This window comes from Chiloscyllium punctatum, chromosome 10 (genome assembly GCF_047496795.1).
Source record: "Chiloscyllium punctatum isolate Juve2018m chromosome 10, sChiPun1.3, whole genome shotgun sequence".
Classification (NCBI taxonomy): Eukaryota; Metazoa; Chordata; class Chondrichthyes; order Orectolobiformes; family Hemiscylliidae; genus Chiloscyllium; species Chiloscyllium punctatum.
In genome coordinates, this window is record NC_092748.1 from 44,132,176 (window position 1) to 44,145,875 (window position 13,700).

A 13,700-nucleotide genomic window follows, 5' to 3' on the forward strand; every position below is an offset into this window, starting at 1 on the left:
CTTTTTGGGCATGGGTTATCACTGCTGCCTCACAGCATCAGGGACCTGAATTCGATTCCAGCCTCTGGCAATTGTGTGAAGTTTACACAGTCTTCCTGTGTCCTCATGTGTTTCCATCAGGTGCTCCTGTTTCCTCCCACAGTCCAAAGTTAGAGTCATAGAGATGTACAGCACAGAAACAGACCCTTCAGTCCAACCCGTCCATGTTGACCAGATATCCCAACCCAATCTAGTCCCACATGCCAGCACCTGGCCCACATCCCTCCAAACCCTTCCTATTCATATACCCATTCAGATGCCTTTTAAATGTTGCAATTGTACCAGCCTTCACCACTTCCTCTGGCAGCTCATTCCATACACGCACCACCATCTGCGTGAAAAAGCTGCCCCTTAGGTCTCTTTTCTATCTTTCCCTTCGCACCCTCTAGTTCTGGACTCCCCCATCCCAAGGAAAATACTTTGTCTGTTTATCCTATCCATGCCCCTCATGATTTTGTGAACCTCTATAAGGTCACCCCTCAGCCTCCGACACTCCAGGGAAACCAATCCTTGCCTATTCAACCTCTCCCTATAGCTCAAATCCTCCAACCTTGGCAACATCCTTGTAAATCTTTTCTGAACCCTTTCAGGTTTCACAACATCTTTCCGATTGGAAGGAGACCAGAATTGCAAGCAATATTCCAACAGTGGCCTAACCAATGTCATGTACAGCCGCAACATGCCCTGTACTCAATACTCCGACTTATGCCTTCTTCACTATCCTATCTACTTTCAAGGAGCTACGAACCTGCACTCCAAGGTCTCCTTGTTCAGCAACACTCCCGAGGACCCTTTCAATTAAGTATATAGCTAAGATTTGCATTCCCAAAATGTAGCACCTCACATTTATATGAATTAAACTCCATCTGCCACTTCTCAGCCCATTGGCCCATCTGATCAAGATCTGTTGTAATCTTCACTGCCCACTACACCTCCAATTTTGGTGTCATCTGCAAACGTACTAACTATACCCCTTATGCTCACATCCAAATCATTTATATAAATGATGAAAAGTAGTGGATCCAGCATTTGTGCAGGTTAGGTGGATTGGCCATAGTAGATATGAGATTATGGTTATAGAGTAGGGAGCTTTTGGGTAGGATGCTCTTTGGAACGTTGGTGCAGACTTAAGAGGCCAAATGATCTCTTTCCGCACTGTAAGGATTCCATGATTCTATGATTCCAGGTGAAAAACATCAGCACTGGGAAGCCGACTGAATCACTCAGACTGTGCTGACCAACCTGCACCAGCACTCGCCCCACACACCAGGCATGTCTCACATTAAACAAAACCTGGCTCAAATATTCAACAACACTACAATTGAAGTTCTGGCCTAGGCTGACAACAAAAAAAAAGGAAGGCTCCTTTAGATCTTAAACTCCCAGAGGACACCCACCAAACTCATCATCACCACTGGGCTATAGCTAACAGCAGGCTGCCTCCACATCAGGCAACACCTAGACATAGTGGTCGACGAAAGAAGATGTTATTGTTTCTTGGAAAAACAAACCAAGGCAGAACTTATATAATTAAAAATAGAGCCTTGGGCAATTTTATGGAACACAGAGACCTGGAGGTTCAGAGACATAATTCTTTGAAGTTTGTGTCACATATAGATAGGGTTGTTAAGAAGGGATTTAACATGCTTGCCTTCACTACTCAGATATTTGAGTATAGGAGTTGGGACATTATGTTGAGGTTGTACAGGACTTTGGTGAAGCTTCTTCTGGAGCACTGTGGTGCAGTTCTGCTTTTCCTATTAAAAAAAGAATATTATTAAGCTGGAGAGGGTTCAGAAGAGATTTACCAGGATGCTGTCGGGAATGGGCAGTTTGAATTATAAGAAAAGGCTAGATAGGCTGGGATTTTTTTCACCGCAACATTGGAGGTTAAAAGGCAATCTTATAGAAATTTATAAAATAATGAGGGGTGAATGGCAAATGTATTTTCCCTAGGGTGTGGGATTTTATGAAAAGGGGACATATTTTTAAAGTGCAAGGGAAAAAAAAAATTTAAAATCTCAGGGGCAATTTTTTTACATAGAGAGTGATTTGGATGTGGAATGAAATTCCAAAGGAATCGGTAGATGGGGGTACATTTACAATGTACATTAGACATTTAAATAAGCACATGAATAAAAAATGCTTGAAGGGATTCAGGCCAAGCGAAGACAGGTGGACTAATTTAGTTTGGGATAATGGTCGGCATGGACTGGTTGGACTGAAAGGTCTGTTTCCGTGCTGTATGACTCTGCGACTCTATGAACACAGAGGAGGTGGCAGATGACTGGAGATAGTTAATGTAGTTCCACTTTTCAGGAAGGATGGAGAGATAGACCAGGCAACTATAGAACTGTAAGTCACATGTTAGTGATTGGGAACTACTGAAGAAAATTCTGAAGAAGTGAATTAATCTGCATTGGGAGAGGCAAGATTTAATGAAGGATATACAGCCAACACACGTTTGCACTTTAGATACAACGTCTCTAATTGGTCAATCGCATTGTAGTGAATGCGCATTAATGAAGGGCATGTTATAGGAGAACAACTTGTAGGTGAGAATGTGGGGTGGTGCTAATTAAGTTAACAGATGACACAAGGATTGGTTGGGTTGTCCATAGTGATGATTCAACAAGTGTTGTGGTGGAAAAGCACAGCCGGTCAGGCAGCATCCGAGGAGCAGGAGAGTCATTGTTTCAAATATGAACTCTTCATCAGGAATGTGGGGGATGCAAAAAGGGGCTGAGAGATAAAGGGGATGGGGTGGGGCTGGGTGAAGGTAGCTGGGAATGCAATAGGCAGATGAAGGTGGGGAGTCTTGGTGATTGGTCGAAGTGGAAGGTGAAGCAGATAGGTGGGAAGGACGATGGACAGGTAGAACAGTTCAAGAGGGCAGTGCTGAGTTGGAGGGTTGGATCTATGACAAGGTTGGGGGAGGGGAGATGAGGAAACTGTTGAAATTAACATTGATCCCGTGTGTTTGGAGGGTCCCAAAATGGAAGATGAGGCGTTCTTCCTCCAGGCCTCAGGTGGCTAGAATCTGGTGGTGGAGGAGACCCAGGACCTACATGTCCTTGGTGGATGGGAGGGGGAATTGAAGTGTTTGGCCACAGGGCAGAGGGGTTGTTTCATTCGTGTGTCAGAGAGATGTTCTGTGAAATGTTTCGCAAATTGGCGTCCTGTGTCCCCAATGTAGAGGAGATCACATCGGGAGCAATGGACACAGTAGATGATGTGTGTGAAGGTACAGGTAAATCTCTGTCAGATATGGAAGGATCCTTTGGGACCTTAGATGGAGGTGAGGGGAGAGGAGTGGGCTGAGGTTTTATACTTCTTGCGGTGGCACGGGAAGGTGCTGGGAGGGGAGGGTGGGTTGGTGGGAGGGGTGGAGGGGTGTGGACTTAACAAGGGAGAGAGAATGGTCTCTGCTGAACACAGATAGGGTAGGAAGGAAAATATATCTCTGGTGGTGGGGTCTGTTTGTAGGTGGCGGAAATGGCGAGGATGATGCATTGCATCTGGAGGTTGGTGGGGTGAAAGGTGAGGACTAGGGTGGCAGTTCTGTCATTATTGAGATTGGAGGGGTGGGGTCAAGGGCAGAGGTGCAGGAAGTGGAGGAGATGTGCTGGAGGGCATCGTTGACCACGTGAAAGGGGAAATTGTTGTCCTTGTAGAAGGAGACAATCTGGGATGTTTTATGGTGGAATTGGGTCCTCCTGGGAGCAGATACGGCGGAGGCGAAAGAAGCGGGAAAAAGGGATAGCTTTTTTACAGGAGGTTTCTCCTGGATAATAGTGAAGAATATTAAGTGTCATGTGGCTCAGTGGTTAGCGCTCCTGCTTCACAGTGCCAGGGACCCGGGTTCAATTCCATTCACAGGTGACTGTGTGGAGTTTGCACATTCTCCCCATGTCTACGTGAGTTTTCTCCGGGTGCTCCGTTTCCTCCTACATTCCAAAAATATGCGTCTTGGGTGGAATGGCCATGTTAAATTTCCCATAATGCCCAGGGATGTGTAGGTTAGATGGATTAACCATGGAGAATGGTGGGTGTGGGTGGGATGCTCTTTGGGGGGTTGATAGGCTTAATGGCCTGTTTCTAAACTGCAGGGATTTTATGACTGATGGTTTTAAGAAGGTCTTAGTTTACAGGATGACGTAGTTGGATTGATCAGTGGAGGATGGAATCTAACCTTGAGAAATATGAGCTGATGCACTTTGGAAGAAGTAACAAGAGAATGGCAGTATAACAGGAAGCACAGAGGGATCTTGGGGACCAGCAGGGATAGGGAGGTTAGGAAGGCAGTTGCCTTTGTCAGTAATGGCAAAAATTATCAGAGCAGGGAGGTTATGCTGAAGCTGTTTGAGACAATGGTTACTTGCGTACAGTTCTGGTCACCACACTATAAGAAGAACGTGATTACACTGAAGAGGATGCAGAAGGGATTCAGAAGGATGTTGCCTGGATTTGAGTTTTTCAGCTTTGAAGAAAGGCCAGATATGCTCAGGTTATTATTTTCTTTAGAGCTAAGTGGGAATGGGTTATTGTGGTATATAAAATGATGCAAGGGCATGGGTTGGATGGATAGGAAGCAGCTGTTCCCATTAGTTGAAGGGTCAATAACTGTGGTCATAATTTTAAAGCAAAGGGCAAGAGATACAGAGTGGATTTAAGGACATTTTCTTTTCACTCAAAGGATGGTAGAAACCTGGAACACACTGCTTGGACAGGTAGGTGACATGGGAAACCTCACAACAACGTTTCAAAAAATGTTGATGAGCACTTGAAATCTCATAACATTCAAGGTTTTGGGCTAAGTGCTGGAAAGTGAGACTAATGTAGATAGGTTCGCACAGACTTAACTTCTGTGCTGCATGAATCTATGTCTTGAGGGTACAAGTGTGGCTTGGGTGATCTTTAATGAATCTGCACAGCACATTTTAACGATACATTCACTTGCATCATTGTAAATGTTGCTCATTAATTTATGATATATTTGACTGAAGTGAAAAAGAATGGAGCATCTTCTTTCATTAGAATGGGATGCAGATCTTCCTTCAGGACATCTTTCATTGTCTCACAGTTATCAGCAATATTTGTCATTAATATTGTGCTCATGACTTAATGAAGAATAGACCTAGCATTGGGGATTACCGTCAAGGCTTGGAAGATTGAGTTCAAAAACAGTAACCTTGACAATGAAGTCAGTGTGAGGCAGGGCTAGTGCCAAGTGTGTACAGCACAGAGACAATTTATGGAAGTAATGGAGAAAAGTGGCTGAACTCCATAAGGTGCAGGAGGGAAAGATTATTACCTTGCCTTAGCTCCAAGACAGTAGGGACAGTGAAGGAATAAAGCAAATAATCACAAAGAGGTTGTAAGAGAACTGGGGTACATGTTCTAGTGATTATGTGTCCTCAATTACCTGTTGTTTGCTTGAGGTAATGCATGTAATCATGTTTGCCTCCAGATCATAGGAGTATGCAGGTATTGTTGTGTGCAATTACACAAAGGGCAGGTTCTGCACCTAATGTAACACTTCTCAATAATCACAGTACAAGTATAATAACATAAAAATGCACCCTTTATTTAAAACAATAGTGCAAAATGAAACAGTTTCACTCAATGAATTATGTCAAAGAGGAACCAAAGGCCTCTCAGCCAACTGGAAAAATAATCGGAGAATTCAAGCATGTGTTGGTAGTTTCATTGCCCTGAAATTGATTAACAATAATATTTTCATAGTCTGTCTCCTTCATCAGATTTTTTTTAATCCATTCATGGAACGTGGGTGTCACTGGCAAGGCACTGATAAGTGCCCACTCAATTCTGGTCCTTTTAATGAACAATGGGGAAAGTCAACCCACCTTTTGAGGTAAGAGAACATAAATACCCTCTACAGAGGATTACCCTTCTGGAGAGAATCATAGTTTATGATTGCTGCCCAGTTCAGTTTATCTGTCCCACCACTCCTCTTGCCTCCTGCAGAACTGGGAGCCTCACCCTTACGCTCATGTGACTATTACTGCTGCCTCATTGGCAAATATTAGAAACTAAAATGTGCATTCTCACTTTAAATCCCTTCAAGCAAGAGGATGAAAGGTCATCAGAGATAGGTAGGATTGTGGACTTGAGGTTACAATCAGATGAACTATGATTGTATTAAATGGTACAGCACATTCAAGGGTCTGAATGGCCAACTACTGTTCATTCTTCATTTGATGGAAGTTACTTTGCCCTATTTCTTTATTTTTCTCTAGCTCTCCAACCTCTCAACTGAACTTTTTCTTTGTCTTGTCTCTTGTTCTTTTACCCCTTTCACCATTTACAGTGGTGCCTCAAGTTGCCTTGATCCCACATCTAGAAATCCCCAACCTTTCAGCCTTTGTAACCCTTCTTTTGAGATACTGCTTAGAACCCAGCTCTTGTTTGTTCTGTTCAGCAGCCCTCCTAAAATTTTGTTTTTTTTTATTTTTGTCAACCACATTCGTGCATTTTGCTTATTAATCTAATTGCAAACTCTTAGTAACATCATTCTAAACACATGACCACTAGAAACGAGAGATGCAAGAGCACATTGTTTCTGACAAGGCCTTTCTAGCCTGTCATTCCCAGGAATTCAGATAGGATCATCAGCAGGTTTTAAAAACCAAAGTGAAATCTATAGATTATTGTGCCTCCAAGCCCTCACCAGCAAGTAATAGCACTTAGGCAACACCATTGCAAAGCAGGCTTGGCTAATATTCAATTAAAATTAAGACTGTTTGACAAGCATTACAACTTCTACCAATGTCAATGAAGATCTTAACTGATTCATTTGTAAACTGAGAGGGGTTCCTCAGTGGCATTAAGTATTTTTTGTTTAATGCTTGCATATTTATATACAATCAGACAAACATTGGCTGTGATTCTCTTACTTGAGTGTGGGGGTGGGTTTCTTCATTGGTGACTGACTCACTATCGCCAACATCAAGAAAACTCAGCATATCAAGCTCCAACCAGCTTCATAGGAGCCTGTGGCTGAGCATCTCATCTAATCACAGGCCTCAGCAGTGCAGTCATGCCTCGCAGCTCAAAGGTTGTGAGCCAATCTGAGGCCAGAGGCCTCTTGGTCCTGAAAACCACTGGTTGAGGCCTACTCTTCAGGGCCTCTTTTGACAAGTAGTTCAGTCTTTCTCCTTCACTTATTGTGGCGTGGAGTCGTGGATGAAAAGGGATGAAAAAGGGAGATAGATGGCCATTCCTTTGACCCCAGTTCTTTCTCCAATTTGTCAAGGATTGGGGTAAATGGAGGTCCTCATCATCATTCTAGCAGGCAGTTCAATCTGGTTTCCTTATCAGGAAAGCAGCCACTTTTTCCCTGCTAAATGGGCATGTATTAGGCTAGCTGAGGCCTTTAAGTATCCAGTAATTGAACACCTATAGACCTTAATTGTCAATAAGTAGGGAAAATCCCCAATAGACTTTTCTTTTTAATCTGCCACCTAATTACTGAGATGGTGAGAAGGGGATGAGTGACTATCCAGGGCCAACTCAGCCAAATGTTTGCTCTTCTCACCGTCTTTCACCCTGCCTTCTGAGAGTGGAAAAGCATGACCACCATTTCACACCTAACGTCCCAACTAAGAAGGATGTGCCATCAATTATTTGTCAATGCTAACTGAATGCAGAGACACGCTGATGTTCCAGGAACATATCTGGCTTCTGATTCCCTCCAGGAAAATACCTCAATTCCATTCAAAATTTACAAGATGTCTTCATTCAATGGTAAGTGATTATGTTCAGAAACCCATTAACTCACCTTCCTACGATTTCTATACCTGGAGTGTCATTATAGAGGGAAGTCCAGGATTTTAAGATTTTCGGATTTTACTTGGTAACAGTAAAGGAATGATATAGTTCTGAGTCAGAATGGTGATGTGTGGCTTGGAAAGAACTTACTTGCTGCCCTGCTCTTTCTGAGTGGTCGAGATCCCAGGGTTGGAGGCTGCTGTTGGAGATGCATTGAAGAATTGTTGCAGTGCAGCTTGTGAGTGGTACTGCAGAGTCTGTACGTGGATGGTGGATAGAGTGTATTTTCAAAGTGATGAATGGCAATACTGATCAAGAGGATTGCTTCATTCTAGATGGTCTTGACCTTCTTGATTGTTATCACTTCATCCAGCCAAGTGAAGAACATTGTACTTGTGCCTTGTTGGTGGTAGATTGGCTTTAGGAGTCAACAGGAGATCTATTTACTGTGCAATCTCTGGTCTGCCTGATTAGCCATGGCTTTAGTCTGATTATTCCATGACAGGCGTCATGATAAAATAAATGAATGATGAGATTATAATATCCTTTTGAATATTTTTAGTCATGCCAGGCTCTATTGTTCCAATTGAGTGAAGCCCTACAGTGTGGAAAATGGCCATGCAGCCTAACAAGTCCACAAATAACCTCCAAAGAGTACCCCACCCAAACCCACACCCCTACCCTATTACTCTACATTTCCCCTGACAATGCCCCTAACCGACACATCCTTGAACACTATAGGCATTTTAGGATGGCCAATTCACCTAACATGCACATCATTGGATTGTGGGTGGAAACCGGAGCAACCAGAGGAAACCCATGCAGACACTGTGCAAACTCCACACAGAGTCACCCATGGTGGAAATCAAACCCAAGTCCCTGGCACTGTGAGGCAGCAGTGCTAACCACTAAGCCACCATGTTGCCCTTTTCTTCAATTATCTCTATTGAATAGAGCTTAATATCTTCAAATATGTGCTGATTTAAGTATTTCCGGAGCAGCCTTAATGTGCTGTTTCATTTTTACAGCAAGAGTACACTACATGTCAGTGGCACTAGTCCTACAGTACTTACTGTAAGCTTCCTAGAGTAATAGCAATCATTCTCAACATGAAGGAAATGTACTCAACTAAATTCTTATTTTTTAAATGTTATCAGGATAGTTTATGTGATTTTTCATAGTTAAGCCATTTTACACTTCCTATTAGAATTAAGTTGTTGAGTTGGAAGGCACTATGCTCAGTACTATGCCATGACAATAAGTTGACATGTTAAAATGTGTTCTGGCTATGACATAACTACATGTAACCAACAGTTCAACTGCAATCTTTGCTCTTTAGACCGACCCAGTTTACATTGTAGCAGGAAACATGATCTTGATATGAGTAGTCCAGAAATTACTGCTGCCTCTCTAAAAACTGGGTGGATCTAAGTAGCAAGTATTGCAGTTGAGCTGTCTGATACTGTTAGTTACATGTGGTTATGTCATATCTGGAACACATTTTGATGTGCCAACTTGTTTGCCTCAATTGAACCATATTAAGTTTGATGATATATTAAAGGTTAAAATGCCTTTGTCCAACATTTATTGAACTACGGAAAGTATAAACCATGCACAAATACAATTATCCTATCAGTAAGTTTCTCCCAAACTAAGAAAGCACAATCATTTAAACCCCAGTTTGGACAGTATAGAAAGCCAGCTTAGAAACAAGACAAACAGTTAAATTTATGATGAAGTACCGTATCAGACTGAGAGCACGAAGAAGTGCCAAAGTCCAATCCAGTACAATGTACTGAATTGTAACATTCATTAAGAATAAAAAAAGAGAATACTTCGACCAAAATATACATCCTGAATTTGTTCTTAAGAAAATAAAATGAATTATTGACACATAAATATAAAAATCTCACTTCATTAAAATAAATACACTGTATTTATTACGTTGTACTAAGTCACACAAAACCCAACATATTCCATGCTCAATCCCTGGTCTACGTTGTCAGCCAAACAGAACAACACAATAATACAACAAAACAGCAATTTACATTTATGTAGCACCTTTAGCATAATAAAATTGCCCTAAGGTATGTTAGTTATTAAATTTGACATTGAATCGCATGGAGAAAAATTTCACCAAGTGAACAGACTTGGTCAAAGTGGTAAGTTTTAAAATAATTGGAACCCAAATCCTCCAGGATGTTATTTCTTCCCTATTCAGTAATCTTTAATGATTGTGTTTGAAAAGAGGGTGCACAGAGGAGCATGCTCAACATTCAACATGCAGTTGACACTCAGTATCCAGGTCAAGACAAGGAGGGAAAAAATGACCTCAGTTGAGAAATAACAGGAAGCAATTGCATCTCAACTTGTATTACATACATACATGAGTCACCAAGCATCAAGGAAAAGCAATAAAATAGGAATAATTTGATAGGAAGAAAAATGACAAATGCGAAGCATGGTGAATCAAATATAATAACAGTTAGCTTTGTTTAAAAATAAATCTGAAATTTTAAAGATCATTTTCATAATCTAATGTATTGACTACAGTCTTAATTCACAATAATGTCTGTCGACAGGATCAGAAAGAAATCCAGAATGACACTTACCAGATTGAGCTGATGTTAATGACACATGTGTTATCCCAAGAAGTAGGAAGGACCACAAATGCACAAAATGCTGCATATCTGAATTTTAAGCTCAGGGCGCTGCATGAAACCAAATGGGCTGACAGTTTTCAGTGTAGTAACATCAAACCAGTATGTTCTTCCTCCTTCAGCACAGCTTCAGTTCACATGGCGATTTTTCTTCTGCTTCTAAAGTTTTAAGTGGAAGAAGTTTGGCAATGCTATATCTCCCGCCCCTCTCTGAAATTTGATACTGAAATGGGCCTCTCGATTTTTTTTCTTGTTTTGGCTTTGATTTATATTTGTTTAATAAACCGCAGATATTCTATAATAAACTTATTTAAATGAATCAAGCTAATTTGCTTTATTTCTGTAAGTTTATCACAAGCAAATCTAAAGCAAACAACAGCAACCAATTTTATTTAAAATTAAAGCACTAAATGAACCATCCTCGGTGTAAAAAAAACTTTGCTGCTCATATCTTTTTTAAATCTCTCTCATCTCACATTAACAATATACCCCCTAGTCTTGAAAGCCCCCATCTTAGGGAAAAGACAACTACCATTAACTCTATCTATACCTCAACCTATTCAGCCTTTTTTATAACTCAAGCCTTCCATACCCACCAATATCGATGTAAATCTCTTCTGAACTCTTTCCAGTTTAATGATATCCTTCCTACAACTGAGCGACCAGAACTGGACACAGTATTCCAGACGAGGCATCACCAATGTCCTATATAGCCTCAACATGACTTCCCAACTCCTGTACTCAAAGGACTGAGCTATGAAGGCAAGCATGCCAAATGCCTTATTAACCACCTTCCCTATATGTGATGCAAACTTCAAACAAATATATGCCTGAATCCCTGGATCCCTCTGTTATACAGCACTAACCAAGGCCCTACCATTCATTGTGTAAGCCCTACCTTGTTTTTTCTGCCAAAATGCAATGCCTCACATTTATCCAGATTGAACTCCATGTTCTATTTTTCAGCTCATTGACCCATTTAATCAACATCCCTTTGTAATCTTAGAAAACCCTCTTCATTTTTATTATGCCATAAAGTTTGGTTTCATCTGCAAACTTACTAACCATGCCTCCTATATTCTCATCCCAAATCATTTGTATAAATGACAAGCCAAAGAACACCCAGAACTCAATCCCTGTGGAACCCTGCGGGTGATAGGCCTCCAGTCTGAAAAGCAACCCTCCACCACCACTTTCTGCCTCTCTTCGCTAATTTCAGCATGTTCTGCTTGATGCTACTTGCTCAACATCCACAAGACGAAGGTCCTCCACCAACCTGGCCTGGCATTGTGGAGCAATCCCCTGGGCACCAAGGTTCAAGGGGAAGCCTTTCAGAACGTTGTTCACTTCCAATACCTTTGGCCATTTGGCCAAGCAGCTATTGAGGAAAGATCCAGCATTGCCTCCAGTGTGCTAGCACAGCTTTCGGCCGCTTGATGAAAGAGGTATTTGAGGACAACAACATTAGATCTGACACCAAGATCATGGTTTACAGAGCTGCTGTAGATTGTGCCCTCCTATATGACTCTGAGACACCTCACGTTGCTGAAGTAGTACCAACAATGCTGCCTGCGCAAGATACTGAGAATCCGCTGGAAAGAAAGACACACCAATACCAGCGTCCTCGACCAGGCCAACATCCCCAGCATTGAGGCACTGACCACCCTTGTTTAGCTCTGATGGGCTGGGCATGTCTTCCGTGTGACTGACAAGAGAGTCCCCAAACAGGTGCACTACTCTCAGCTTTGAAATGGTGAGTGAACCCCAGGTGAACAAAGGAAGCATTTCAGTGATACCCTCAGGGCCTCACTGGCAAAGTGTGGCTTTCCCACCTAGGCCCAAGACCATCCAAAGTTGAGGAAAAGCATCCGGGAAGGCATTGAGCACCTCAAGACTTGCGGTCAGGAAAATATGGAAGCTAGGCGAAAGCAGTGAAAGGAACATGTTGCCACACCAATGCCCTACCAACCCCTTCCCATAACCACCACCTGCCCCACATGTAACTGAGTCGGTGGTAGCCACATCCATCTGTAAGGCCACCCACTGACTCACCCTGAGAGTGGAACAGAGTCATCCTCATCTGCAAGGAACCACCTAACATGATGGGCAATTTAGCTTGGCCAATTCACCTGAATTGCACATCTTTGGGAAGTGGGTGGAAACCAGAGCACCAGAGGAAACCCACACAGACCTGGGGAGAATGTGCAAACTCCACAAAGACAGTCACCCAAGGCCTGAATCAAACCCGGGTCTCTGGCACTGTGAGGCAGCAGTGCTAACCACTGAGTCACCATGCCACCCACCTGATGGTGACCTGCCCAACAACCTGTGACTTGGAAGAAGCACTTTCAATACCAAGGAAATCATAGGGAATGGACCAATTGCAAGGTAAATGTGATATATGTAGTTTAGTGTTTGTTGGTCAACACAGACATGGTGGACTGAAGGACCTGGTTCTATGCTTGATCACTCCATAACTGAGTCTTCACCAGGTTCAGTCCTTGCTTTTATGAGGCTAAAGTAAAGCTTTTTGTTATGTATCATTCTCAGAGTTACAAAGAAAGCTATAATACTCGAACTTAAAATACAAAAGTCGATACATGTAAGATATTGAGACACAAAATATGCAGTACATGCATCAGAGTCAGATAGAACTGCCTTCGCCTGAGAGTGCCCAGCTTACTCTGAGAATATTCTAAAAAAGTTGGCACTACTTTACCTTTCAAATACTCTACTTCACTGTTGTTAGCATCCTATCATCCATGGAAGCCTCTCTTGAATTGTATTCTTTGTTTCTTGGCTGGCCAATCATCTGCTTTCACCACCTCATCATCCCAACAAAACAGTACCTAACCATTGACCTTTTAAACCTCATTAAAACTATCTTAAGAACACAAGATGACAAGAATGAAAGAGTGACTTCTTGTTTGGAATGCTCCAAGGCCAAACCTGACTAGCCGACACTTTAATCTTTTGCTCCCTGTGAACAATAAAATGTTTACACATAAAACTTTGATCTCAAACAAAATCCTGAGATAGTATTGTGTTGGTGATTAATTAGGTTCATTGCTGGTTTAACATTTCAGGTTGCTGACTAATTTGGGTGCTTTGGTCTTTTGTCTGATTCTAGAAAGTTACACTTGGCAGTGAAAATAAGGATTGTTGTACTCACTGCAGTTAGTCGCCTTCTGAAGGGCTTAACTGCAGTCA

The 13,700-nt window shown here is 42.1% G+C and overlaps 1 protein-coding gene across 1 annotated transcript in view; it reads right to left on the reverse strand.

The window, feature by feature from the left end:
- The window catches only part of LOC140482086 (uncharacterized), a 186,418-nt gene extending 175,767 nt beyond the window's left edge, over positions 1–10,651 (reverse strand). The window contains exon 1 of the mRNA XM_072579024.1: positions 10,443–10,651. Within this exon, the coding sequence (XP_072435125.1) occupies positions 10,443–10,518 (76 nt within the window). The 5' untranslated portion in view covers positions 10,519–10,651. The remainder of the gene's footprint in view (positions 1–10,442) is intronic.
- Between the last annotated feature and the right edge of the window lie 3,049 nt (positions 10,652–13,700).